Source organism: Euleptes europaea, chromosome 2 (genome assembly GCF_029931775.1).
Source record: "Euleptes europaea isolate rEulEur1 chromosome 2, rEulEur1.hap1, whole genome shotgun sequence".
NCBI classification, from domain to species: Eukaryota; Metazoa; Chordata; class Lepidosauria; order Squamata; family Sphaerodactylidae; genus Euleptes; species Euleptes europaea.
In genome coordinates this window covers 12,630,412-12,656,830 of record NC_079313.1, presented here as the reverse complement: position 1 = coordinate 12,656,830, position 26,419 = coordinate 12,630,412, and the positions used below count along the sequence as shown (strand labels likewise).

Sequence of the window (26,419 nt, the reverse complement as noted above, 5' to 3'; positions counted from 1 at the left end):
TCCGGATTTAGGTTCCACGTTTTCGCCAAGCATTAGGTTCATCAGCCTTTTCTGATGTATAATCTCTATCCCGACCACAGAGGGTTCAGCCATAGAAAGGGTCTTACAGAGACTCCAGGTGGTGGCTGGAGATCTCCCGCTATTACAATTGCTCTCCAGGCGATATAAAACAGTTCCCCTGGAGAAAGTGGCTGCTTTGGCAATTGGACTCTATGGCATTGAAGTCCCTCCCCTCTCCAAAACCTGTCTTCCTCAGACTCCACTCCCCAAAAATCTCCAGGTATTTCCCAACCTGGAGCTGGCAACCCTATGAGTGACCTTGGACCAGACACACACTCTCAGCCTAGCCTACCTCACAGGGTTGTTGTGAGGATAAAATGGAGGAGAGGGGAATGATGTACACCGCTTTGCGTCCCCAGTAGAGGAGAGAAGGCAGGGTATAAACGAAGTAAATAACTAAATAAATATGATAGTGAAAAGATCCATCGATATCAGTCAATGTAAAACAACAGAAAAGTAGACACGACAACACCGTCAGATCTATATGTGAGGATAGAGGAATAAATTCCAAACAGATGTGCCAAAAAGCACTTCCTCTAACTGGAGCATTGAAACTGGGACCTGCATCCCAAGCTGGTGCTCTGCCACCCAACAGAAGATCCTAGCTGTAGATTTGAGCTCCAGGATCTTAGGAAGTTCCCTTCTCCAGAGTCAGCCCCTTGTTCCATTTAGCTTAACGTTGTCTCCTCAGACTGACGGTGGCTGTCTAGGGTCTCAAGCAGAAAAAGATCTTTCTGAACACCTGGATTCCTTTACCTGAAGGTTGGACTGGGGACCATCAGCATGCAAAGCAGGTGCCCTAACCACTGAGCCGCCGTGTTATCTTGACTTTAATGATACTGTTCATATGGCCAGTTCGGTCCTGAACAATGTCACACTAAGATCAAATTTTAAAGGAACTATATATATTAAAAAACAGATATCTAGATAAACAACAAGGAAATTAGTATTTTTTTTAATCCTGATTGAGATAAAAACTTAGCAACTGCCAGTGTAATATTAAAATCCACCCCTGCTAAAAGAACCCTTTATCCATCTGTCTCTAGCTTTGTTGAGCAGGTCACAGCTAAACAAGAAATGCTGAAGAGTGTCAGATTCAGATAGTTTATTTGTGGCCCTTGGCCAGATAAAACAAGATACATGGACTAAAATGGTCTTACCGACAAAGGTTTACAGTCCGAGTCTTAAGTCACTTAAAAAATTAAAAATAATAAAATAAATAACATCCGAGTTACATCTGCCATTTGAACTAAGAGAGTACTCTGTGGCAACAAATTGTCATTGCAGCCGTACAAAATTTTGCTACCTGAGAGGTGATTAAGGGATTATCTCCTTGTAGGAGCTTTTCTAACTGTTCTCTTTCCCTGACAGGTCCCATTCTCAGTATGAGGTGCTCTGAAGAGTGTCTATTTGGGCAGAACCACATTGACATGGTATAGCGGTTTTGGGGATTCCTTTTCAATACAAGTCACAAAGCTCAGATCTCACGGCAGACCAGCCCCTTGCTTTCTCAGCTCCTATGGTTTCCACCATGCGAGAGATGACTATTGTAATTCTGGCCCACCCTAAAGGGTCATTGTGCCTTGAACACTTTACCGTGTGGTGGTAAGGGTTTCTATCCCTTCCTATCCCCCGTTCTTGTCCCCCGCAGACATCGATGAGTGTGACCGGCAGCCCTGCGGGAATGGCACGTGCAAGAATACAGTGGGGTCCTACAACTGCCTCTGCTTCCCTGGCTTCGAGCTCACCCACAACAACGATTGCATGGGTAAGAGAGCCCGTGCTCGCACAGGGCAAGTGCGAGAGGCCTCGAGCATGTTTTTTGGTAGGGGTGCATTTCTCCCTGGATTTTAGAGCCCCAAATGACCTAGGCTGCTTCCACACAGACATTTTGCTCCACCTTGGTTTCCAGACTAGAGTCAAGTATCCACCCAGCATCTTCCTCCAGTTATCCATTTTCCCCTCCTTTGCTCCGACCATTTTTGAAAGAACGTAGCCCAAGGACATTTGCACCCTGTGCGGACAGGAAGGTGTCTATTGTAGGGAGAGGAAGGGAAGGTGATTGTAAGCCGGTTTGAGACTCCTCAAATCGGGGTAGGGAAAATCGGGGTATAAAAACCAACTCTTATTATTATTATTAGTGTACACAGAAGCGGTACTGACCTGATCTGTATGGCCAGGCTAGCCCAATCTCATCAGATCTCGGAAGCTAAGCAGGGTTGGCCCTGGTTTATATTTGGATGGGATACCAAGGAAGTCCAGCATTGCTACACAGAGGCAGGCAGTGGCCAACCACCTCTGAATGTCTCTTGCCTTGAAAACCCCATGAGAGGTCGCCATAAGTCGGCTGCTACTTGACGGCACTTTCCATCACCACAGAACAGGGGGAAATTAATTGAAAGCTGTGGCCAATTGCATATTCTCCCATTTCTTCCTCCATTTTGGAAAATTCTCCTAGTTAAAGCAGAAGGAAGCAGGACAGCACAGACCAGGGACAGTCTGCTCCCTCTTCGCTTCTGAAAATATCCCTGCTTACCTCCCCCTCTTGCTCTCCCCACAGATATTGATGAATGCTCTTCTCTGGCCGGGCAGGTGTGCCGCAACGGGCAGTGTATCAACAATATTGGCTCCTTCCGGTGCCTCTGCCAGGAGGGCTACGACCACACGGCGGACGGCAAGAATTGTGTTGGTGAGTGCCTTCCAGATCTTGACTCCTTGGAGGTCCCACCGGAGTGGCTGGTGGCCACAGTACGTCAGTTCCAGCTCTAGGGGTCCAGTTAGGGGGAAGGACGAACCTTCTGAAATTGTCCCAATTTCGCCTGAATTTTCAGAATGTCCTCAATTCCAAGATCGAACCCCTAGTGCAGTGCTGTCTTATGAAACCCGATAACACCCCACAGAGAGGAGAATTAAGATCACAGAGAGAGGCCCTCCTGAGTGTCCAATCAATCAAGGACACTCGCTTGGTGGGTACGCAAGACAGGGCCTTTTCGGTGGCAGCCCCATGATTATGAAACACCCTCTCCAGGAAGTGCGCCGCCCCCCCCCCATTTCGATCCTTAGGAGGCAGCTGAGGACAGTATTATTTAGGACCACATTTGATTAATTTATTAGCAGTCTTAAATTGTGATTTTAAATTTGGAGTGGGGGTTATGTATTTTATGTATTTGATCTACCTTGTAAGGCACTTTGAGCTCCGTCAGGAAGGTGGCTAATAAATGTTTTAAATAAGTAAAATAAAGCCCTAAGTAGGGAGAAGAAGCCAAAAGAGGTTGCTTTGTCTCCCTTTCTGTGGGACTTGCCCTGCTCTAGAGTGGAATAGGGCCAAGCAAGGATCACAGATTTGGGGAGGAAAAAAGAAGGTGTTTGGGGTGCCCCATTGTGGCCACTGGAGGCAGCATTTCCCCACCCCGACCTTTCGCCTTCAGTGTGAAAATCAGGCCTGATCTGTCTGTCTCTTGTTGTGTTTTCCTTTCAGACATCAATGAATGTGTCAGCCTCCCAGGGACATGTTCTCCAGGGACCTGCCAGAATTTGGAAGGCTCCTTCCGTTGCATCTGCCCCCCAGGCTACGAGGTGCAGAACGACAATTGCATTGGTAAGTCGTAAGATGAGCATCTCGAAGGTTCGTCTGATCAAGCATCTTGTTCCCCACAGTAGAAATCTGAGTGCTTCCAGGAGGCTCTCAAACCATGACGAGAAGCCTATAGCCCTCTCCCATTGCATGCTCTCCAGCAGCTGTTGTTCACAGGTAGACTGCTCCTGCACACAGAGCATCCATTGAATAGTTAAATGGCCATTGAGAGACATCCTCCTTGGATTTGATGGAGCCCTTTGTGATAAGGAGAGCCCAGCAGGATCAAACCAAAGGGTCCATCTTGCCCCAAACCCTGCGAACAACACAGAAACATGGGAAAGCGCACAAGCAGAATACAAAGGCTAATGCTTCTCGCTGTTGTTGCAATTGTTACTTAGAGGTATATGGCCTCTGAACATGGAAGTTCCATTTAATTATCATTGCTAACAAACACGGATAGGCCTCGCCTCCTACGAATTTTGTCGAATCCCTTCGAAACCCATGTATGCCAGCGCTTTCACCGCATCGCAGGGCAGACAACACCGCAAGTTTTGCACTGGGCCCCACCCCCTTCCCTACAAAACTTTCCCCAGGCTGAACTGGGATGGGGGAACGCCCACACCGAAGATGCCGCTGACCCTTCCCTGTTGGGTTGCAGATATCAACGAGTGTGCCGAGGAGCCCAACATCTGCCTCTTCGGAACCTGCACCAACACGCCAGGAACGTTCCAGTGCATCTGCCCGCCGGGGTTTGTGCTGTCTGACAACGGTCGCCGCTGCTTTGGTGAGTGCCGCCCTGTAAGAAGGGGGATGTCCGTCTCGGGGGAGAGGGAAGACGGCAACTTTGCAACAGGGCTGGTTGACCGGCAGTGGAGGCCAGAACTTATTCTGATGGGGCCAGGCCGCCTCTGAGCCCAGTCCTTTTTTGCTCAGCCTTTCTCTGCAGCCTGCTGTTCACTTGCTTGTCCTCGGGCCTTCATCGACATTCCCACAAAAGCTCCCCATTCCCTCTCTTTTCCTCGGTCCATCCTCCTGAGAAGAACCCCACTTGAGGACTAAAGGTCCATCTGCTCTAGCATTCTGTTTCCAACAGAGGACATGCCTCTGGGAAGCCCAGAAGCAGGGTAGGAAAGCAACAGCCCTTGCCTTTTGTGGGTCATCATCCACTGGTATTCAAAGAAGAAGAGTTGTATGCCGAATTTCTCTACCTTTTAAGGAAGAATCAAACCGGCTTACAATCTCCTTCCCTTCCCCTCCCCATAACAGACACCTTGTGAGGTAGGTGGGGCTGAGCAAGTTCGGAGAGAACTGTGACTAGCCCAAGGTCACCCAGCAGGCTCCATGTGGAGGAGTGGGGAAACCAACCCGGCTCACCAGACTAGAGTCCGCCGCTCATGTGGAGGAGTGAGGAAGCAAACCCGGTTCTCCAGATTACAGTCCACCACTCTTAACCACTACATCACGCTGACTGCCTCGGTATAGAGAGGTTCCATTTAGCAGACATTGCCAGTAGCCATTGATAGACCATGACTTTGTTTATTCACATTTTAAAGCTGTGTAAACTAGCAGTCATCGTCACTTCTTGTGGCAGTGAATTCCATAAGTTAATCAAGCATTGCGAGAAGAAGGGCTTCCTTTTGCTTGTCCTGAACCGACAGCCTGTCCATTTCAGACTATCTGTCCGTTTTTTCTACCATGCCCATAATAATGTAACAGCTAGAGTCAGGGCTAATAGAAGCTTAGAGACCAATAAGATTTTCGGGGTATGTTTCCAAGAGTCCGTGCTCCTTTCGTCAGTGTTGACTCTCGAACGATTATCCCCTGGAACTCCTGTTGGGCTCTAAGGTGCTAGTGGACCTGAATCTAACTGTTCGACTGACATGGCTACCCTATGAAATTATAATCTTATAAAGCCATCTCATTCCCCCCCATCATCTTTTCTTTAAACTGAAAGTCCTAAATTCTTCCACCTTTCTACCCCTTCCAAAAACTCACCTGTGCCAAGTTCCACCTGCTGATGTCTTGATTTCTCTCGTCTCTCCTTACTCTGCAGACACGCGCCAAAGCTTCTGCTTCACTCGCTTCGACGCTGGGAAGTGCTCCGTCCCGAAGGCCTTCAACACTACCAAAGCCCGATGCTGTTGCAGCAAAATGCCCGGAGAAGGCTGGGGTGACCCCTGCGAACTGTGCCCACAGGAGGGCAATGGTAGGGGCCTTGCTGAGCATCTTTCACAATCCCCCCCCTTAAAGTGCTTCATAGCTTTCATTGCCACGCCTTTGAAAAAGGAAGAAATTCTGTTTTAAATACATCCATATGCCTTTTGGAAATCATTTGATGGTCATGCAGGAAACATGTGTTTCAACCATCCAACTTTCCTTTTTTAAGATATGCTGTACCCAAAGTGCAGTTTTACACTTCCGGCTAGCATTTTCCCCCCATAGAGTTGTATATGGGTTTGTTCGCATGTTAACCATTATACCAAATTAGCAGGAAAACCTGGTCAGTTTCACCGAGTTCTCCTGTAAGTGTCCCTTTCTTGCTTTCTAGTGAAACTGACCAGATAATGAGAAGTTTCCCCAGTGCTTTCATAGGCCTTTTAGGCATTCTTAGGCCATTTACGCATGGGAGGTTTTGCCTTGGTTTTACAGGATCAGCCTAGAGCCGTGTTGGCGAACCTATGGCACGCGTGCCACTTCCGGCACGCGTAGCCCTCTCTGCCGGCACGCGCGGTTCCTCCAAGCCACTGACCTTTCCGGCTCTGCCCCACCCCGGATGGGGGAGGCTGTAGCCCAGGGGTGGGGAACCTCCGACATCATTGGCGGTGGCCCCCAGACTCTCCCACAGAAGCTGCCGCCATTGCCGCCGCTGGAGCCTGAGCGGCCGGCCAGGCGGGTGGGAGAGCAGGGAACAGAAGCCGAGCGCCCACACTCGGCATGGCCGGCGGCTTCTCCGGTGCCCTCTGGGCCTGTGCGGGCGGAGGGGCGTGGCTGGCCGGTGGGTGCGAAGGAGGCGCCCTCTGCCCCAAACCCCGCCCTCCTCAGGCGCCACCCCCAAAACCTCCCACTCATGGCGAAGAGGAACTTGGCAACCCTAGCCTCTCCCTCTAGGCCCCCTCTGGGGGTGGTATTCAGGTTAAATTGCCTCATTGGCACTCGGCGATAAATACGTGGGTTTTTGGTTGCAGTTTGGGCACTCGGTCTCTAAAAGGTTCGCCATCACTGGCCTAGAGCATCCATGACAAGTGCTTGTCCAGCCTCTGCTTAAAGACTGCCAGTGAGGCGGAGCTCACCACCTCCCTAGGTAGCTGATTCCACTGTCAAATAATTCTTACTGTAAAAAAAAATATTCTTACTATCCATCTGGTACCTTTCCTCCCGCAATTTAAACCCCTTATTGCGAGTCCTATCCTCTGCTGCCAACAGGAACAGCTCCCTGCCCTCCTCTAAGGGACAACCCTTCAAATACTTAAAAGAGAGCAATCATCTTCCCCCTCAAATCAAATCCCTGTCAAGGCATTCGTCAGGGCTGTGCCCCTTGTTCCTCATCTGTTCAATCTGTATCTGAATGACGTCGTTCAGAGATTACAAGGCATTTCCACTCATGCGCCGTGCCTGGGAAACTATCCAGAACCCGACTTACTATATGCCGATGACCTTGTCTTGCCCTCCAGAACACAGACTAGCCTAAAGCAGGCTATGAAAGCATTTATCGCTTACTGTAACAGGGAACTTTTAGAGATAAACGATGATAAGTCCAAGATTATGGTGTTTACGAAGCCGACAAAACAATTAAACAAAAGATGGGAAATTGGTACACATGAATTACAAGTGGTTGGTGAATTTAGATACCTCGGAATTGTGTTCCAGTCCAATTTATTTTGGGTTCAAACACGTCCAATATGTTAAGCTTAGCTTCCGAGATCTGATAAAATCGGGTTAGCCTTGGCTATCCAGGTCAGGGTTTATCGGCCCCTAGCGGTTGCTATTTTCCCCCTTGCATCACCAGAGGGATTTTTGAGGGTTTTTTAAAAAAAAATGTTAGTAGCTGTAGTACAAAAACATAATAATGGCATTATCATTCTTGGTATATGACCCTCTCAGTTTCCAACTTAGGCTTAAATGGATTATACCATGTTTTAACTAATGGTCCGCATTTTCTCGAGCAACTTTGGTGCAAAAGGTTCAGTTCCTCTTAGAGGACTCTGACCCTCAGCGTCCTTATTTTGTTGCTCGTTTTTTGGAGGCTGAAGAGAAGAGTCGAAGGGAGGTGTTTTTAGAGATGGGTCTTACTTACGTTTTATGGTTTTATTGTTCAAGACGGTCTAAGAAGAGGAGGAAACAAAGAAAGAAAGACCCTCTCAGTTTCTCTGAGTTGCTTGCCACTACATAGTTTTGGGATTAAGCTGGCTTTTCTCCTGGCCCTTTTGGCTGTGTGAGCATATGATGCTAAATGGTCCATCCAGCCCGTTGGTCCATCCAGCCTGTTGTTGTTCTGTAAGCTCTTGGACAAAGTTGTTATTTTTTAGATTTTGCCACTTTCCTAATGTACTATTGTTGTGTCATGGGCTGCTGTTGCAGATTTGTTAAACTGTAAACTGTTAATAGCCCATACTAGCCCGCTCTTGTCAGATCTCAGAAGCTGAGCAGGGTCAGTACTTGCACGGGAGACCACCGAGGAAGACTCTGCAGAGGCAGGCAATGGCAACCCCCATCTCTGCTCACCTCTTGCCTTGCAAGCCCCATGAGGAGTCGCCATGAGTCAGCTTCAACTCGACAGCACACGCGACAGCTTGTGTGGCCCACGTTTGACTTATGCACGGGGCTTTCACCCGGGCTAAGCTCAGGGGAGAGGGAAGAATCGGGTTAACAGAGGGACGGGAAGTCCCCGGATTTGTGAGGGCTGGCAGCGAGGTCATGTCTAATGGAGGGAAAACTCATGCATAACTCCAAGGAACAACTGAGACAGGCCGGGGGCAAACGTGAGTGAAAGTACCCATGCATAAACAACCTTTCCTTACTTTACTTAAACCTCTCGGGGTGGTTTTCATGGGAAAGCAGGATTTAAAAAAAATGGTTAACGAGCATCATCTCACTTGCATCCCCTTCCCTCTGTAGTTGCTTTCCAGGAGCTGTGCCCGTATGGCCACGGAGCTATTCCCGGACCAGGGGATACTCGAGAAGGTAAGTGCTTGCCCCCAGAGCAGAAGGACTTCGCAGCCAAAATGTGCTTAGGAGTGTAGCCCTCGATGAAATTCCTGGAATCGTGGCTTCCCATTGTGAAAAGTAGCTCTGTATAAGTCAGATTCTGAATGTTGAGAAAATTCTGAAAGCCCATCCCATACCTGCAGAGAAATAGAGAAAGCTGGAAAAAGACTATAGATACTCTGGCTACCTTTCCCCTGTACCATTTCTCTCTGTTCGTTAATTATTTTATCTCTTTTAGAAACTGATTATTTATTTTATTTATTTATGTTCGAACATGTAGCCTGCTCTCCCCAGCAAGCCAGCTCAGGGCAGTTGACATAATTTAAAAACATAATATAACATTCAATAATACATAAAATCACTAATAAAATCAACAGTAAAACCCTAAAGCCCCCACCAACAAGATGGCGCACTAATTACCAAAGTGTACTGTAAGCGCTATACAGGCGTCACCCATTCAGTCTATATTATTCCCATATTCAAAGAGGAAGAAGAAGAAGAGTTGGTTTTTATATGCCGGCTTTTTGTACCACTTAAAGGAGACTCAAACCGGCTTACAATGGCCTTCCCTTCCCCTCCCCACAACAGACACCCTGTGAGGTAGGTCTGGTTCTCCATATTAGAGTCCACCGCTCCAAACCACCGCTCTTAACCACTACACCACGCTGGCTCTCAAGGAAGGAAAGTGGGGGGAGACCAGTAAGATGATATCAGTGGCTGCCCTCAGTTGTAGGCCTGGTGGAAAAGCTCTGTCTTACAGGCCCTGCGGAACTCTTTCAGGTCCCCCAGAGCCCTGAGGTTACCAGGCAGAGCGTTCCACCAGGCCGGAGCCAGGGCCAAGAAAGCCCTGGCTCTTGTCGAGGACAGCCGCACGCTCTTAGGGCCAGGGATCACCAGTAGGTTCTCATCCACCGATCTTAGCGTCCTCCTGGGGGTATACCAGGAGATTATTGCTTTTCAACTGGAAAAAATGTGTCAAAGTAATTTACATTTAAGAAGGGTGTATTAACATTAGTACCCCTGTCTACCTTTCAGCAGTTGAGGAGGAATTATTTTATTATATTTATGTATCCCATTTATACTCCACCTTTCTCCCTGATGAGGACCCAAAGTGGTTCACATCATTCTCCTGCCTTCCATTTTACTCTCACAACAACCTTGTGAGGTAGGTTAGGTAGAGAGGGTATGACTGGTCCAAGGCCAGCCAGCAAGCTTTCATGGCAGAGGGGGGATTCAAACGTGGGTCTCCCAGATTCTAGTTCAATCCTGAAACCACACTGGCTTTGGAATGGCTGGGTGTTAAATGGTCCAGGTCACACCCTCCTGGATCCTCAAAGACGATAGAATTCAAGGAGCAAGTGACAATCCCTTCAACGGACAGTGTGGCATTAAGGGTTGGCATCGCTGGGAAACTGCCAAGCTCCATGCCCCAATAGGGGCCCCTCTTGCACTGGTCTCGGGTAATATCCCCCCTTTATTAGGAGATGGGTGGAGATTGTAGAGCAGGGTTCACCCAACCTTTTTGCGCCGGTTGGCACCTTTGGCATTCTGACACGGGATCGTGGCCGTGGCAACAGCCACAGGAGGTATAGCCAACCACAACATTTCAGGGAGCAAAGTTATGCATAACTTTCATGGTAACTCATCAACATTTAAGGCGGAAGTTCTGTTTAACAAGGGTGCCTTTTAATCTGCACAGCCAATCAGAAGCCCTGCTGGGCAAAGGCCCCACCTGGCCTAGCCCACTTTCTAATAATTTTTGGTGAGTGTCAGGAAAGGTGTTGGCGGGCCACAGACGCCACATTGGGGACCCCTGTCGTAGAGCTTCTAGGCACCTTACTCCCACCCCTGGGCACCTCTGGCCTTGGCTATGTCTCTGGGCCATTGCTATCTGGTTGGCTGACCTCTTTGAGCAAACAAATGCAGCAAGACACACGGAGAAGGAGCAGCTAACCCGGGTCATCTAACCCTCTCCCTCTGGGCACCAGTGCCAAGTGGGCTCAGAAGGAAAGTGCAAATATGTGGGCAGTGGGCCCAGCAAAGGCATCTTGCTGCACTCTTGCCCAATTTCCACTGGTGCTGGTCTCAGGAGAAATGCCTCCTTTACTTAGGAGATGGTTAGGGGGTTGTAGAACCCCCTTACTGTCTCCATGGTTCCTCTGTTGGCCCTAATTACAATTTATTTTATAAATTCATTCCTTTTTCAGCAAGAAAATGTTCTCAGACCAGGAGAATTAGCCGCCAGCGCATATTAATGAGAATCAGAGATTAAACACCAGGTAAAAGGTAAAGGTAGTCCCCTGTGCAAGCACCGGGTCATTCCTGACCCATGGGGTGATGTCACATCCCAATGTTTACTAGGCAGACTATGTTTACGGGGTGGTTTGCCAGTGCCTCTCCCAGTCGTCTACACTTTACCCCCAGCAAGCTGGGAACTCATTTTAGTGACCTCGGAAGGATAGAAGGCTGAGTCAACCTTGAGCTGGCTACCTGCAACCGACTTCCGTCAGGATCGAACTCAGGTCATGAGCAGAGCTTTGGACTGCAGTACTGCAGCTTACCACTCTGCGCCAGGAGGACTCTGCAAAAAATATATCAACTGTCTTAGAGCAACTTTGCATTAATAATGTCTGCCGCATCCTTTTCCACCTAGATGTGAACGAGTGTTCTGAGAATCCTGGCATTTGTGTCAACGGGGCGTGCATCAATACAGACGGGTCGTTCCGATGCGAGTGTCCATTTGGATACAACCTTGATTACACTGGAGTGAATTGCGTTGGTGAGTACAGTCGACTGCTGGGGGGCACAGTGGGGGGACCACCAGGTCACCATGAGGGTTTGCTTGTTAAGCGTCCCGTAGCCCCTTAGAGAATGACAAGATTTTCAGGGTATATGCTTTCAAGAGTCAAAGCTCCCTTCTCCTCACATATCTGACAAAGCTTATACTCTGGAAAGCTTATACCCTAAAAATCTTGTTGGTCTCTAAGGCCATTTATGCTTGGCTGTTTCCTCGCAGTCACCCCACCAACTACTTTAGGGCTTGGCTTTGCTTATTCTTGCATTTTCCGACCATCAAAGGTCGCCTTGCTCTCCCTGCGCATTTCTGTGCATTTTCCCCACGTTTTCTGGATTAGCCAGCATCCAGAAAACGTGGGAAAAACATGTGAGAGTGAGGTGACCTCTGACAGTAGGAAAATACAAGCCTAATCAAAGCAAAGCCCTGAAGTAGTTGGCAGGGTGACCGTGAGGAAACAGCCTTGCATAAATGGCTTAAGGTGCTACTGGACTCTAATCTGGTTATTCTGCTGCAGACCGGCTACCCTCTGAAACGATTCTTTTTGAATGTCAGCCTGAACAGGGAAGTTCTCTTTTTAGAGCCTCCTCGCTTGACAAGAAACTACCCCATTTGTTATTATTAGTTATTAATATTTTCCTGTTTCAATCCTTATAACTATACTACAGTGGCAGAAAAATAGCCTAGACCTCATAGCCCCACCCATTTTGAACCTTACCTTCACCAGCTGATAGACTCAAGTTTGAGTCAGTTCATCAACCGACGAAATCAATGAAAGCTTGCATTTTTACAAACCAGGAGTGTGTTCCTTAAATAGAGTTGCATATTAATGACATCTCAATATCGGGTATCTTTTTGAGATGTTGAAGTAAGTTTGTAGACAAACAATCCTAGGTTTGACTTGGAGCTGCTCTCTTTTTTTGTGAGCATCCCCATTGAGTGCTCGAAATGTTTGACGAATGTCTAATTAGATGAAAATGCTAACCATCTTGCCTTCTGTTTTCCCTACCCAAACCAGACACAGACGAGTGCTCAATTGGGAACCCATGCGGGAATGGAACATGCACCAATGTGGTGGGGGGCTTTGAGTGTGCGTGCGACGAGGGATTTGAGCCGGGGCCCATGATGACGTGTGAAGGTACGGGGGTTGGTGCTGCCTGTGGACGCACTGTCAGTCAGGGCTGGGGAGAGGGCAGGGTTTCTTGTCCATTCAGTGCTTCTTCCCCTCATGGACACAGTTGCTCCTGAGCATGCTCCAGCATGACTCAGAGAGCATGGAGCACACAGCTCTGTATTATGAACTAAAAAGCACCATGAATGTGATACCCAAACGTCTTTGAGGCTCAATGCCTTGAAGATTCTACATCACATCACTTTTGTACATTAAGTCCTCGACCTTCCAGTCCATGACTGTGATCTCTCTATTTCATTGCACTTAAGGACGTAGGAAGAATTCTGCCGGAACGATCTCTCACCTCTCTCCCTCTCCCTCCACCTAGATATCAACGAGTGTGCCCTGAACCCGTTGCTCTGTGCTTTCCGGTGCATCAACACCCTCGGCTTCTATGATTGCACCTGCCCATCGGGATACACCCTGCGAGACGACCGGAGAATGTGCAAAGGTAAGGTCTCCTTGCTGGGACCTACACCAGATAGAGATATCAAAAGGTTTTGAATAGGCAAAAGTGTCCAACCACAATAAAAACTTCGGGCTCCAAGGAAACGCCTCGACCCTTATATGAACAGCCATGCAATATACCCCAACTAATGCAAGAGCTTCCAGGTCAGATGGTACTCCTCAACCACTGTAAGAAATCGTGGATCATGTTCTTTCACCAGTATCAACAATGAAGAGATCTGCTTGTACCATTTGTAGACTTCCCTCATTTTGAGACCACCTTTCGCTATGCAAGTCCCCACTGACCAAGCAGATATGCTCAGGATAATGAAATGTTATCAGGGGGGCTGTTAAGACCCAGGCACTGACTTCTCTTGGCTGCCGTCTCTCTTCTCTTGCAGATTTGGATGAATGCATCGAGGGGATGCATGACTGCGAATCACATGGGATGATGTGCAAGAATCTAATTGGCACTTTTGCTTGTATCTGCCCACCTGGGATGCAACGCAGGCCTGATGGTGAAGGATGCACAGGTGATCCTCTTTAAAAAAATAATAATCAAGTTTCTCATCCTCAGAGCTGTGGGAAAAACCTGTTGAAATCTCTGAATTCAGAGTAGGATACCCTCTCATCAGGGCTCAGTCTTCACTGCTCTGCATAAATTCTTCATCTCACTCCTATAGCTGATGGACATAGAGTCTATGATATGATATGAAATAATAGAATAGAATAGAATAGAATAGAATGTTGTTATTATAATGTTGTATAGTTGTTAAGAGGGTTGGACTAGTATCTGGAAGACCCAAGTTTGAATCCCCACGTGTGCTGTGGAAGCTCACTGGGTGGCCTAGGGCCTGTCGCACTTTCTCACGCTAACCTACCTCACAGTGTTGTGAGGATAAAATTGAGGAGAGGAGACTGATGTAAGCTGTTTTGGGTCCCTATTGGGAAGAAAGGCGGGGTACGTATAAATAAATAAATAACAAGGCCATAATTCTTCATTAATTATGCAAAAATATGCAATATCTGGTTCCCGTTTTAGTCCTCTCATGTTCAGAATGCAACTGAAAACTATTTCCCACATATGCCACTGTTTCAAAGTGTCCAAAGAACTTTGCGTGCTTAACCCCTGCAATCCATACAACAACCCTCTAAGGCAGGCTGCACTACTATCTCTCCTGTTACAGATGAGAGGCTGAGGGGCCCTCAGTTTAAAATATGTATATAAAAACCCCTGAAATTTTAGATTCAAACTACGAAAAGCTTCCAAATATTTCATTGGGCACCCAAAGCTTGCTTCAGCCTAAGGCCATCGGATAATTCCATGCCAGAGATGACACCCACACCCAGAACTTCCCAACTCTTTGCTCAGCATCTCAGTCACCAGGCTATGCCACTGCCAGAGGTGAGAATCGCTTCTCATCGCACTCCTCACTGCCTGCCTTTTCCCTCTCTGTTGCCCTCAGATGAGAACGAATGCCGTACCAAGCCGGGAATCTGCCCCAATGGGCGCTGTGTGAACACTGTGGGCAGCTATCGCTGCGATTGCAACGAAGGCTTCCAAACCAGCCCTTCTGGCACCGAGTGCCTTGGTAAACAGCTTGTCCAGAGCTTTTTCTTGTGCTTTCAGACTGAATTTTGTATGTGTATGATTGTTGCACGATCATATGATAGCCCGGTCAGGTTTGTGGATCGCAAGGTGTTACCCTCTTTCTAAGGGTCTTCGGGATAACATCTCCCTGGGGAGGTATCAGAGTCAAGGGAAAGCTATTTTCTGATTGGCTGACCCTTAGTTCTATGCTGGCATGTTCGTCAGGCTCTTCCCATAAGCCACCAGGTGATTTCCTCTACCATGTGCTAATAGGCCTCCCCCCCCCACCCCTTCAGGCTCCACCCCCAACTTCCAAACCCTTCCCCCTCAAGGTCTGAGATCAGAATACTCTGACTTTAGGGGAAGGATTCAGGTTGAGTATCCGGGGGAGAAAGAGATGGCACCTCTGGCAAAGACGCCCCGCATTGTTTACGATTAAACAAGCAGGAACCCATGAAAGAGCTTTGTCAGCTACTACTCCTAAGTTGTAAAGCCCCTCCCCCCCCCAAAAAAACCATGCACCATCTTTGGAGTTTCTAGCATGTTCAAACACATGTTCAAACACATCTGATTCGATTTCCCACATTCAACTTTGTTTTAATTTTACTGTTTTACAAAATTCACTATGACTTAGACACTGTCAATTTGAAAAGTAAACTATGAAAGGTATTGAATTCAGCACCACATCATTGAGTTTTATATAATTGAATCATGTTAAAACAAATAAAAATTAAAAGTTTGCTTTAAAAAATATGGGGAGGGACTTTTGGAACTTTAAAATGTTGGGTTTTGAAAAATTCGTCCAGATATCATGGGTGTGCTGAATTTTCAGAAACGGAGCCTAGTTCTGGTCGATCACAACAGCCTTTTTTTCCTCTGGGGCTTAATTATTCTCCAGGGCCTACCTGTGGTGGAACACTGATCTCTCCACATCTCTCCCTCTCCCCCCACCCCGTCCCAGATACTCGCCAAGGATTCTGCTTCACCGAAGTACTCCAAACCATGTGCCAGATGTCCTCCACAAACCGCCACCAGGTCACCAAATCAGAATGCTGTTGTAATGGAGGCCGTGGATGGGGCCCCCAGTGCGAACTCTGCCCCTTTCCAGGCACTGCCCTCTACAAGAAAATGTGCCCCCATGGACCAGGCTACACAACTGATGGGAGAGGTAAGCGTGCCCTTGTGGAGGTGGAAGATTCTTGTTGTGGTCTCAGCTCATGCGATGGGGGTGCAGAGCCTTATTAACACAATGTATGAAGCTGCCCTCTACCACTGGTCCATTTGGCCTACTGTTGTCTACTCTGGCTGGCATGGAGAGGTTCCTGAGTCCTCCATGGAGAGGTTCCTGAGTCTCAGGTGGAGAAAGGCTGGATAGAGATGCCAGGGACTGAACCGGGGACCTTCTGCACCCAATGCTTGACCTCCTTTTCTGAACTGAGCGGGCATCTGCCCAATATTTTAACAGTTCCTACTAAAGTCTCTGTCCCCTTTGACCAGAGCATCTTTCATAGCACAGTGAAGCTAAGCAATAGCTCCAGCTGCTGGCAAAAAAAGACCCTCAATGTACTTCAAGACACTTCAATGCTGTCTATTTAACTCCAGTGATCTGGATGTGAAACAACTGAAAAAAGAAGTGCAGTGATACTTTCCAATTAAATTGTAACTCGTAACTGAAATTTTGCCCTGACCTGATTAGCTCAGGCTAGCCCAATCTCATCAGATCTTGGAAGCTAAGCATGGTGGCCCTGGTTAGTACCTGGATGGGATACTACCAAGGAAGTCCAGAGTTGCTACGCAGAGGCAGGCAATGGCAAACCACCTCTGAACATCTATTGCCTTGAAAACCCTATGGGATCGCCATAAGCTAGCTATGACTTGATAGTATTCCACCACCACCAATTTAAATTTTAAATACCAATTTCAGAACCATCACCCCTTCTTCTGTGCTTTTAACACCAGCTCTCCAATATCTCAGATCGAGAACGATCTTTCCCAGCTGGCCCTCTTTTTGACTAGAAAGTCAGCCTTCTGCTTGAAAAGCAGGTACTCGACCAATGAGCTTGAGTCCCAACCTCCACCGTCAACTAACTCCAAAGATTTCCTGCAAATCATGTTAGGAGCTGCCAATCTCGGATAACATTGACAGAGGAACTCCTCTCTCTTCCTCTCCCTTTCCTACCTCCATGTGAATGCAGATATTGATGAATGCAAGGTGCTTCCCAACCTCTGCAAGAATGGCCAGTGCATCAACAGCATGGGTTCTTTCCGCTGCCACTGCAGAGTGGGCTATGCCACAGACCTCACCGGCACAGCTTGCCAGGGTAAGTGGACCACTCAAGTTAATGGGTATGGAAACTGGCAGCCAGTTCGGTTGCCCTCGGTTATGTCTGCACCAACAATCTGGTCACTATTTTTTAATAATCTCTCGCTGACCCCCCAAAAATCCAGTATACTTGAGCTTTGCCCTTAAGATTTTAATTGAAGCTGCAGAAGGGCAGTGCCTAAGGGCTGCTGCCCTTTGGTGCCTATTTGGGCCAGCTCCATAGGGTTGTGAAATTGGGAATTTACTGGGATCCCAAGGTAGGCAAGACCAATAGTAGAAAAAGGCCTTTTTAGTAGCAACACACTGGTTACGGTGTCAAAGTAGGAACTGGGAGACCCAGGTTAGAATCTTCACTCTATCACAGAAACCGTGGGTGACCGTGGGCCAGTCACACCCTCTTAGCCTAACCTGCCCAACAGGGTTGCGATGAGGAAAAAATTGAGAGGAAAACAATGTAAGCCATTTTGGGTCCCCATTGAAGAGAAAGGTAGGGTATAAATGAAGTGAATACAACTTAGCATGAAGCTCTTGTGAGAGAATTCTTAGCTTGTACATCCTTTTGCCACTGAGAGGGTCTTGTCTGAGAGCCTCCAATATAATGGGGCCAGGACTGTTCTAACTGGGAGCATTGTTTTCATGTTATATTTAATAAACACTGGAAACGTAACATGTCTCGCATCGGTATTCCATGGGGATTTGAACCTAGATCACCTCAATCGTAGTCTAATGCACTAACAGTGAAGGGACACTCACCAAGGACCGGGCCACCCAGTTGTTCCACGAGTCAATTAGCCCATGAAGACTTGGTGCCAGGGCTCAGGCTCCCCAGCAAATGTGTGGGAGGGTTTTGAACGCAGTGTGTTGTCTTACACGGGGTGGTGTGTTATGGCGGCTTTCCAGCGTGGTGTAGTGGTTAAGAGCGGTGGTTTGGAGCGGTGGGCTCTGATCTGGAGAACCGGGTTTGATTCCCCCACTCGTCCACATGACCAGCGGAGGCTAACCTCGTGATCTGGGTTGGTTTCCCCACACCTACACACGAAGCCACCTGGATGACCTTGGGCTAGTCACAGCTCTCTTAGAGCCCTCTCAGCCCCACCTAATGCACAGGGTGTCTGTTGTGGGGAGGGGAAGGGAAGAAGCCGGTTTGAGTCTCCCTTAAGTGGTAGAGAAAGTTGGCATATAAAAACCAACTCTTTTTCTTCTTCCTGTCTCACCCCAATTCTCTTACCCTTAGACCTTGATGAGTGCAATCAGTCCCCCAAGCCGTGCAATTTCATCTGCAAGAACACCGAAGGTAGTTTCCAGTGCTCCTGTCCCAGGGGGTACATCCTGCAGGAGGATGGCAAGACTTGCAAAGGTAAGCCCGCCAGCGTTTTGAGCGCTAAAGCAGCTGCAGCGATGTGGCACTTCTGGGGGTAAACCTGGAAGTGATGTAATCGCATCGCGCGCAGCTGCGTGTGAGTTCGATCGCCCCAGCCCCGCCCCAGAAAACCTCCTGCTGATGGAGAGGGGAGACCTGGCAACCCTATTCAGGAGGGATCTACACGTTACGGGTTAGGGCCATGCGGTTGGAGAAAGCTTGCAGATCAGAAGGAAACATGGCTGCTAGCAGCCTCCGAAGCCAACAGAGAACTATGTGGGCAAGTGGCCACAAGGGAAGTAGAGGGGGGTAGCATAGACTCTCACAAGGCTGCCTAGACCTCTCCAGTGGGCCTTACGACTCCACAGTCTGCCGGGACAGTGCTTGTTCTTGAGTCCTGAGCCAGCATGGTATAGTGGTTGAGAGCGGTGGTTTGGAGCGGTGGAGTCTGATCTGGAGAACCTGGTTTGATTCCCCACTCCTCAACATGAGTGGCGGAGGCTAATCTGGTGAACTGGGTTTGTTTCCCCACTCCTACACACGAAGCAAGCTGGGTGACCTTGGGCTAGTCACAGCTCTCTTAGAGCTCTCTCAGCCCCACCTACCTGACAGGGTGTCTGTTTTGGGGAGGGGAATGGAAGGTGATTGTAAGCCGGTTTGATTCCGCCTTAAGTGGTAGAGAAAGTTGGCATATGAGAACCAACTCTTTTTCTTGGGAGAAAGAGGGAATGGGCCTATAAACATTTTAAATAAATAATTATCGATGATGTCCCAACCGCTGCCGCTTCTTTTTGTTCCATACCACACAATGGAGTGAAGAAACTGACTGAACCGGACTGTCGGCAGATTCTGGCCTAGTCAGCTTCACTGCGGGAAAGGCTAACCCGCTCTTGTTTTCTCGGTTGTCCAGACCTGGACGAGTGCTCCACCAAGCAACACAACTGCCAGTTCTTGTGTGTTAATGTCATTGGGGGCTTCAACTGCAAGTGCCCCCCTGGATTCACCCAGCATCATTCATCCTGTATCGGTGAGTGACCCTTCCTCCTACCCAAAACAGAAGTTGAACAGTTGAAGTAATGCCTGGGGGGGGGCAAGAGAGTGTGGGGGGTTGGATGACGTTTTAAAAATAGATTGTATTTTCCTCTATTATTACCACGGTTATTGTTAGTTCATCAAATTCAGTGCAAAGGGTACCGTCCATTTAAGGGAAAGTAGACAGTGCCTGGACTCCAGGAAATCTAGAATCGCAAAGGGTCTAGTAAGTGGCACATCCAATTTCAGAATTAACTTTAGAAATGGTTGAAGTGCAAGTGGAACTAAGGTAGACTGGGATGCAGCATGGAATTCTAGAAATAAAGGGACAGGGAAAACCACTATTATCTAACAGGAGTCAGTAGGAAAATAACTTTAGGGGTCTCAAGCAAGTGAGCCCAGTTGCATATTATCAGGGATGTCCCAAGGTCCCTGGAGTTATCCTCTAGTCTGGTTTGGAGAAAATCCTTCCCATTGACTCCCAAATCAATGTTATATCGCCCTGGGATATTCTAGAGCATGCAATTAAATTGTTGTGTTGACACATATATGTGAGTCTTGGTGGAGGGTGGGTGCTGCTTGTTCCCTGGATCGTTCACCATGCAATCTTGTGACCCTCCCTGCAGATAACAACGAATGCACAACCCAGCCCACCCTTTGTGGGGCTAAAGGACAATGCCTGAACACCCCTGGGAGCTACAACTGTGAATGCCAGAAAGGCTTTACTCTCGACACTTCCAGCAGCAGTTGTGAAGGTACTGGGAAGCTGTCGCCTTACTACTTTTTTTCAGCAGTGTGCTTGATGACAGTTGTGCTGCACTGTTTTCAGGCAGTAGCTAGTTGCCGCAGCTAAAGGACGCAGGAGGAGCGAAGCTATAAGGTTTAATATTTTGTTGTTTGGTTGCACCAGTTTCACTTTTGACCTGGATCTTGGACATATTTATTTTAAATCTGCTGTTGCTATGTATGAGGGAGCAGTTTCCCCCTTTTCCGGGGCCAATTTTGCCTATCAGCCAGCCCCAAGTGGGGAGGGGGCACCCTGTCATCCTCCATCGTTTTTGCTGGTCTTCTTTGGTGCAACTACAAATCTTCATGAAAGAATTAGCCATTTGAGGCTCAGTCTTTGACCCTCGGGGCCTTTTCCTTTGACCGCAGATGTGGACGAGTGTGACGGGAACCACCGGTGCCAACACGGATGCCAGAATGTGTTGGGGGGCTACCGCTGTGGCTGCCCCCAGGGGTACGTCCAGCACTACCAGTGGAACCAGTGTGTGGGTAAGTCTGTCGCTGGGATAACTATCTTCAAGTACTTGAAGGGCTGTCATATAGAGGAGGGTGCCGAGTTGTTTTCTGCGGCCCCAGAAGGTCGGACCAGAACCAACGGGTTGAAATTATATCAAAAGAGTTTCCATCTAGGCATCAGGAAGAACTTTCTAACAGTTAAAGCGGTTCCTCAGTGGAACAGACTTCTTCGGGAGGTGGTGAGCTCTCCTTCCCTGGAGGTTTTTAAGCAGAGGCTAAATGGCCATCTGTCAGCAATGCTGATTCTATGACCTTAGGTAGATGATGAGAGGGAGGGCATCTTGGCCTTCTTCTGGGCATGGAGTAGGGGTCACTGGGTGTATGTGTGTGGGAGGTAGTAGTGAATTTCCTGCATTGTGCAAGGGGTTGGACTAGATGATCCTGGTGGTCCCTTCCAACTCTATCGCCATTTTTGCATGGTCAATTTTGATGCTCGCTCAAAGCTCTTTTTTAAAATGCGACTTTAAAAATACCTTTTCACAGTCCCGACGCAAAAGGAGAAGTTCCACTCCCCACACTCGCCTGCTTCTTTCTTCCTGTTTGCATAAGCCATTAGCATATGCATAGCTAATGCGCCTCTGTTGTTTTGCATTGTTCCTTGAGGGCGATTCTTCATGGCAAACTCCAAAGGTTGTGTTAGGTGGGCTCTTTAGTAATGCGAAGCAGGTATGCCCCCGTTTCGCAGTCACTTCCAGAATGACGGCTCAGAGTACAAAATTCAAAAAAAATATGCGGGGCAATTCAGCCTGGAACGTGCTGCTAATTACCATGCAAAAATGGCCTATGATTCTGTGATTAGTTGGCAGCTTCTTCCAGACTAGGGGCTCCTTCCGGACACCAGGTATGCCATGACCCCCCCCCCCGGCTATCCCTCTTTCCCCTTTCGACCCCAGATGAGAACGAGTGCTCCAGCTCGACAGCGTGCGGCTCAGCCTCCTGCTACAACACTCTGGGGAGCTTCAAATGCATCTGCCCGTCTGGTTTCGACTTCGACCAGGCCTTCGGGGGCTGCCAAGACGTGAACGAGTGTGCGGCGGGGGGCAGCCCCTGCAGCTACGGCTGCTCCAACACAGAGGGAGGTTACCTGTGCGGCTGCCCCAGTGGGTACTTTCGGGCAGGGCAAGGGTAAGCACATGACCTAGCATCGGTTAGGATGAGCATCAATATATAAATTGGCTGCCTGTTTTATTTTATTTTATTTTTTAAATTCTTTTATTAAAAGAAAATGAGAATATAACAATAAAAGAAAACGGAAATACAACATTACTAAAATACACATACTACAAATTCTTGAAAATAAACTAAAACCGTGCTGCAGTATAACTAAAATATCTATACCAGTGAGCCAAACAATATGCTATCTAGTTATCTAAAATCCAATGATAATTACACCACTCCCTCTCTTCGATTTACACACTGGAGCGTTTTTTCCATCCTTGAGATTGTTACATTCCAGTGAGCATCCAGTTCTTCCGTATTTTTGTCATTTTTATAATAAGTCAACTTAATTAAAGCATAGGTTTCTTTAACCTTATCAAGCCAATTATTTAAATCAGGGAATTTATTGCTTTTCCAATATCTCGCAAGATTTGTTCTAGCCACTGTTAATATATGGAAAAACACGACTCGAATATCCTTCGGTTTATCTGGAAAATAAATTAATAAAATTGTTTCCGGTCATACTGAAATATATATATATATATATATATTGGCTGCCTGTTTTAAAGGATAAGAGGAATATATAAAATATTAATTATTTTGGCCATTGTGTTTTAGTGGGGTCCTGTTCAAGACCTGTTGGTCATTCGAGCAGAATCATTAAAGTAAAAAGGTAGAATCTACTCTGAAGTGGTTGCAGCTCTACAAGATTTCTGTCAGACTCAGAAATCCTTTCCCAGCTGTCCCATTGGCGATCCTTTTGTTGGAAATGCCAGGAACTCCACGTTCATGTCTGCATGCAAGGAGTGGAGTTTTGCATCCAAAGCCGCAGGTCTCGGTTCCCAGCAGAAGAGGTCGAGGGCTAGGGTTGCCAGGTCCCCTCCTCTGGCGGGAGGCTCTTCTCATAAAGTGTGTGTGTGCGCTCAAACTAAGAGGTATAAGGCCCCTCGCGAGGTGGAACTTCCGGTTCTAAACCGGAAGTGACGCGCGGGGTATGCATACACGCGTGCACGTTTGCCCGCCGACCCTCAGGTGGTCGGCGGGCAGAGGGGGAAATTGCCGGGGGTTTGCCCGCCACCAGCAGGCACCTGGCAACCCTATCGAGGGCAGAGTTGGCAAACTGTGAAATTGTCGTATATTTTTACAGCCCATGGCATTTTGCCCTTTGGGAAATGGGTGACCTTTTTTGCCCTTTGGGAAATGGAAGATGCCCAACAATGCTAACCCCTGAAGGCCGCCCTTCCTGAAATGTGGGGACTATGGTTGCCAACCTCCAGGTGGTGGCTGGAGATCTCCAGGTGGCAGAGATCGGTTTACCTGGAGAAAATGGCTGCTTTGGAAGGTGGACTCTTATGGCATTATACCCTACTGGAGTCCTTCCCCTCCACAAACCCTGCCCTCCTCAGGCTCCACCCCCAAAATCTCCAGGTATTTCCAAATCTGGAGCTGGCAACCCTAGTGGGGAGGCTATGATATACATAACCCAATTTGGAAGGGCTCAATGGAGAAAGGGGGTGACAGGAAGAGGTTAGGGGGCACCATGCCCTCCCCCCTCGTCTTCCTATTTCATTCCCTCTCTTACCTTCTTTGGAACTGCAGGCACTGCGTCTCTGGGCTAGGATTTGGCAAAGAAGCCTACCTGCCTGCCCCTCTGGAGGAGGATGAGGAGAACCTCTTGTCGCCCGAAGCTTGTTATGAATGCAAAGTCAACGGGTATCCCAAGAGAGGCCGCCACCGGCGTAGCATCAACGGCACTGACGGGCAACAGGTACCGGTGGGGAGGGGGGAGTGTCAATCCCAAGTGAATCCATACCAATCGGCAGGGCCGAAATGGGTTAGTTTGCCCAGCTCTTTCATAAGCTGGACTCCATCCCAGGATATTAAGCGATCATTAGTTGTTTATGCGTGGGAGTTTTACCTGAGGTTCATTGCTCTCTGGACCCACACTTTCCTGTTGGGAATCTTTGCACCAGCCATTGCGTGATTGGATTAGATGTGATATGCAGAGGGGTAGTAGGCGTGGAGAAATTAGCATTGGTAATGAGACAGGAATCCCAGATCTCTATTCAATCCAGGAGAATGCATATCACACCCATTCCAATCACGCCCACTAATGTCATTTGCTTGCTTTTGATATTTACGCTGCCATTGTGTGTTTGGATTAGATGTGATATGCAGAGGGGTAGTAGGCGTGGAGAAATTAGCATTGGTTAAGGGACAGGAATCCCAGATTTCTATTCAATCCAGGAGAATGCATATCACACCTATTCCAATCATGCCTGCTAAGGCCATTTGCTTGCTTTTGACATTTACATTGCCATTGTATGTTTAATTCACTCTTCTCTACTTAAAGATAGATGGACTCACATTCTAGTTGTATCTGAAGAAGTGAGCTGTGGCTCTCGAAAGCTCACACCCTGCCAAAAACTTTGTTAGTCTTTAAGGCCTTACTGGACTCTTGTTTTCTACAGATATTTTAATGGGTGGGAGTTGAGCATTGCCTTTGCTTTTGGGATGCATCTCTCCCTCTCCTTGCCCTGAGCTCTTTTCTCCCCCCCTCCCTGCAAACAGGAGCTTGAAGTCAGCTTGGCCAGCATAGACGTGGAGACGCCCTTGGCCATAGCGCTAAACTTGTCCGATCTCAGGAGAAAGGAGCACATCCTGGAAATCCTCCCCGCCGTGGCTCCCCTGGAGAACCGCGTCCGCTACATCATCTCCCGAGGGAACGAGGACGGCTTCTTCCACATCCATCAGAAGGAAGGGCTCAGCTACCTGCACCTCACTCACAAGCAGGCCTCTCCCGGCACCTACCTCTTGGAGATCGTCAGCATGCCGCTGTACCGTAAACGGGAACTGCAGAAACTTGAGGCCCTAAAAGATCTCGACTACCTCGCCGGAGAACTGGGCCAGGTGCTCAAGATGAGGTTGCACCTCCACCTCTTCTAACTCCCCCCAAGAGACGCCAAAAAAACCAAGGGCTCAGGCTGCGCACCGCCCCACACCGTCCCGCCCACCCCGCCCCCGGAAATCGGCACTTCCTCCCTCTGCCGTTTCCTGTCCACCGGCCCACAGGACCAAATTTAGAACAGCCCCAGACTCGGAACCACATCTGTTCTGTTCTCCAAAACCCTCTTTTCCAGCAACGGGGTTCTTCCCAGATCATGGCGGGTTACCTCTCCAATTTGCCATGTTTCTCTGAACAAGAAACTCTGGAGAAGGCTCAGGTAGCATCGTCTTCTCAGGAGGATCCTTCTTGGCCTGTTGCCCCGGTTTCAGTTAGGGGTGATTCCAAAAATTCTCCTTGCCCATTTCTTCCTGGATCTTGAATTCTCCAATTTCTCTGACCTTCTCGCCAAACTGGAACCAAACCGTTCAGAATTTTTTCTGGTTTCGTTTTTTTAAAACTGTATAAATTTCGCAGAGTTCGCACGACGGGCTGCTCCATTCCCTTCTCTCAGTTTGTCTCTTTTAGACCGTGCATTCCTGATGTTGTACTTATGCTTTGATAAAACGCATGCTCCAAAGCGGTCATGGGTGGGATCATATCAAGATGGTTCTGGCACGGCACTAAAAAGAGCAATCGCAATGCGATCACTCGTATTCTTGCATCGCAATCGGTTTTCGGTGCAGGGTTTTTCAGATGTGTACTGGCAATCGGTAATGTGGATGGAGGAAATGGACAAACGGAAAGAATTAATCTCTGGTTTTCTCCCACTTTGTAATGTTTGCATCTCGGGGTGTTCTCACACAAAAACCACCCCTCTCTGATGCTACTGATGTTAGCGTCTTGTTAAATGGGGAAGGGGACAAAGAGGAGGAGAGGAATTCGTAATGTAAATGTGCATCTTGGTCGAGGCAGCGTAATAGAATCCCACCTGGGGAAGAAAGTCGTTTTAAGCCCGCCTGTAAACACAAACACACATGTTTAAAGCCTCATCTGTGGGCATCTGCTTTAGGCCTCACCTGTGAACACACCTGTCTTGTGTGAATCTCTGAATCCGTCTGACCTAGGAACGAGGGCTTCTGCAGGCCTCCCAGTGGCTGTTGTAGCATTACACAGTACGTTGTTCTGTTTGGGTTTCAGGCTCCAGCCAGGCTTGGTAAATGGCTCCAAGAGGGGCCTGATCCTCTCCCTTTAACGCCGACAGGCTCAGGAGAATCACCTGCTCGTCACGTCTTGAACAGGCAGTGTAGCAAGAGGCTTAGACATTTCTCGCAAGGCACATGGGAGGATTTTCCTTCTCAGGGTCAGGATAATGTCTTCCATCCACAGGAATCTCACCTCAACCCCTTCTAGGGTTTCAACCTCCAGGTAGTGGTTGGAGATTTCCCGCTGTTACAACTGATCTCCCCACTGTTACAACAATAGAAATCAGTTCCCCTGGAGAAAATAGCCCCT

At 48.2% G+C, this 26,419-nt stretch overlaps 1 protein-coding gene across 1 annotated transcript in view; it reads left to right on the top strand.

Moving 5' to 3' along the window:
* Positions 1-24,968, top strand: part of FBN3 (fibrillin 3) — a 183,004-nt gene extending 158,036 nt beyond the window's left edge. Inside the window, exons 45-64 of the mRNA XM_056867588.1 lie at positions 1,712-1,828; positions 2,621-2,749; positions 3,539-3,658; positions 4,296-4,421; positions 5,691-5,843; positions 8,753-8,818; positions 11,496-11,621; positions 12,655-12,774; positions 13,136-13,258; positions 13,656-13,787; positions 14,721-14,846; positions 15,807-16,013; positions 17,041-17,166; positions 18,403-18,525; positions 19,439-19,555; positions 20,187-20,315; positions 20,716-20,835; positions 21,756-21,987; positions 23,620-23,788; positions 24,592-24,968. Coding sequence (XP_056723566.1) covers positions 1,712-1,828; positions 2,621-2,749; positions 3,539-3,658; positions 4,296-4,421; positions 5,691-5,843; positions 8,753-8,818; positions 11,496-11,621; positions 12,655-12,774; positions 13,136-13,258; positions 13,656-13,787; positions 14,721-14,846; positions 15,807-16,013; positions 17,041-17,166; positions 18,403-18,525; positions 19,439-19,555; positions 20,187-20,315; positions 20,716-20,835; positions 21,756-21,987; positions 23,620-23,788; positions 24,592-24,966 — 2,936 coding nt within the window. The 3' untranslated portion in view covers positions 24,967-24,968. The remainder of the gene's footprint in view (positions 1-1,711; positions 1,829-2,620; positions 2,750-3,538; positions 3,659-4,295; positions 4,422-5,690; positions 5,844-8,752; positions 8,819-11,495; positions 11,622-12,654; positions 12,775-13,135; positions 13,259-13,655; positions 13,788-14,720; positions 14,847-15,806; positions 16,014-17,040; positions 17,167-18,402; positions 18,526-19,438; positions 19,556-20,186; positions 20,316-20,715; positions 20,836-21,755; positions 21,988-23,619; positions 23,789-24,591) is intronic.
* The last annotated feature ends 1,451 nt before the right edge of the window (positions 24,969-26,419 follow it).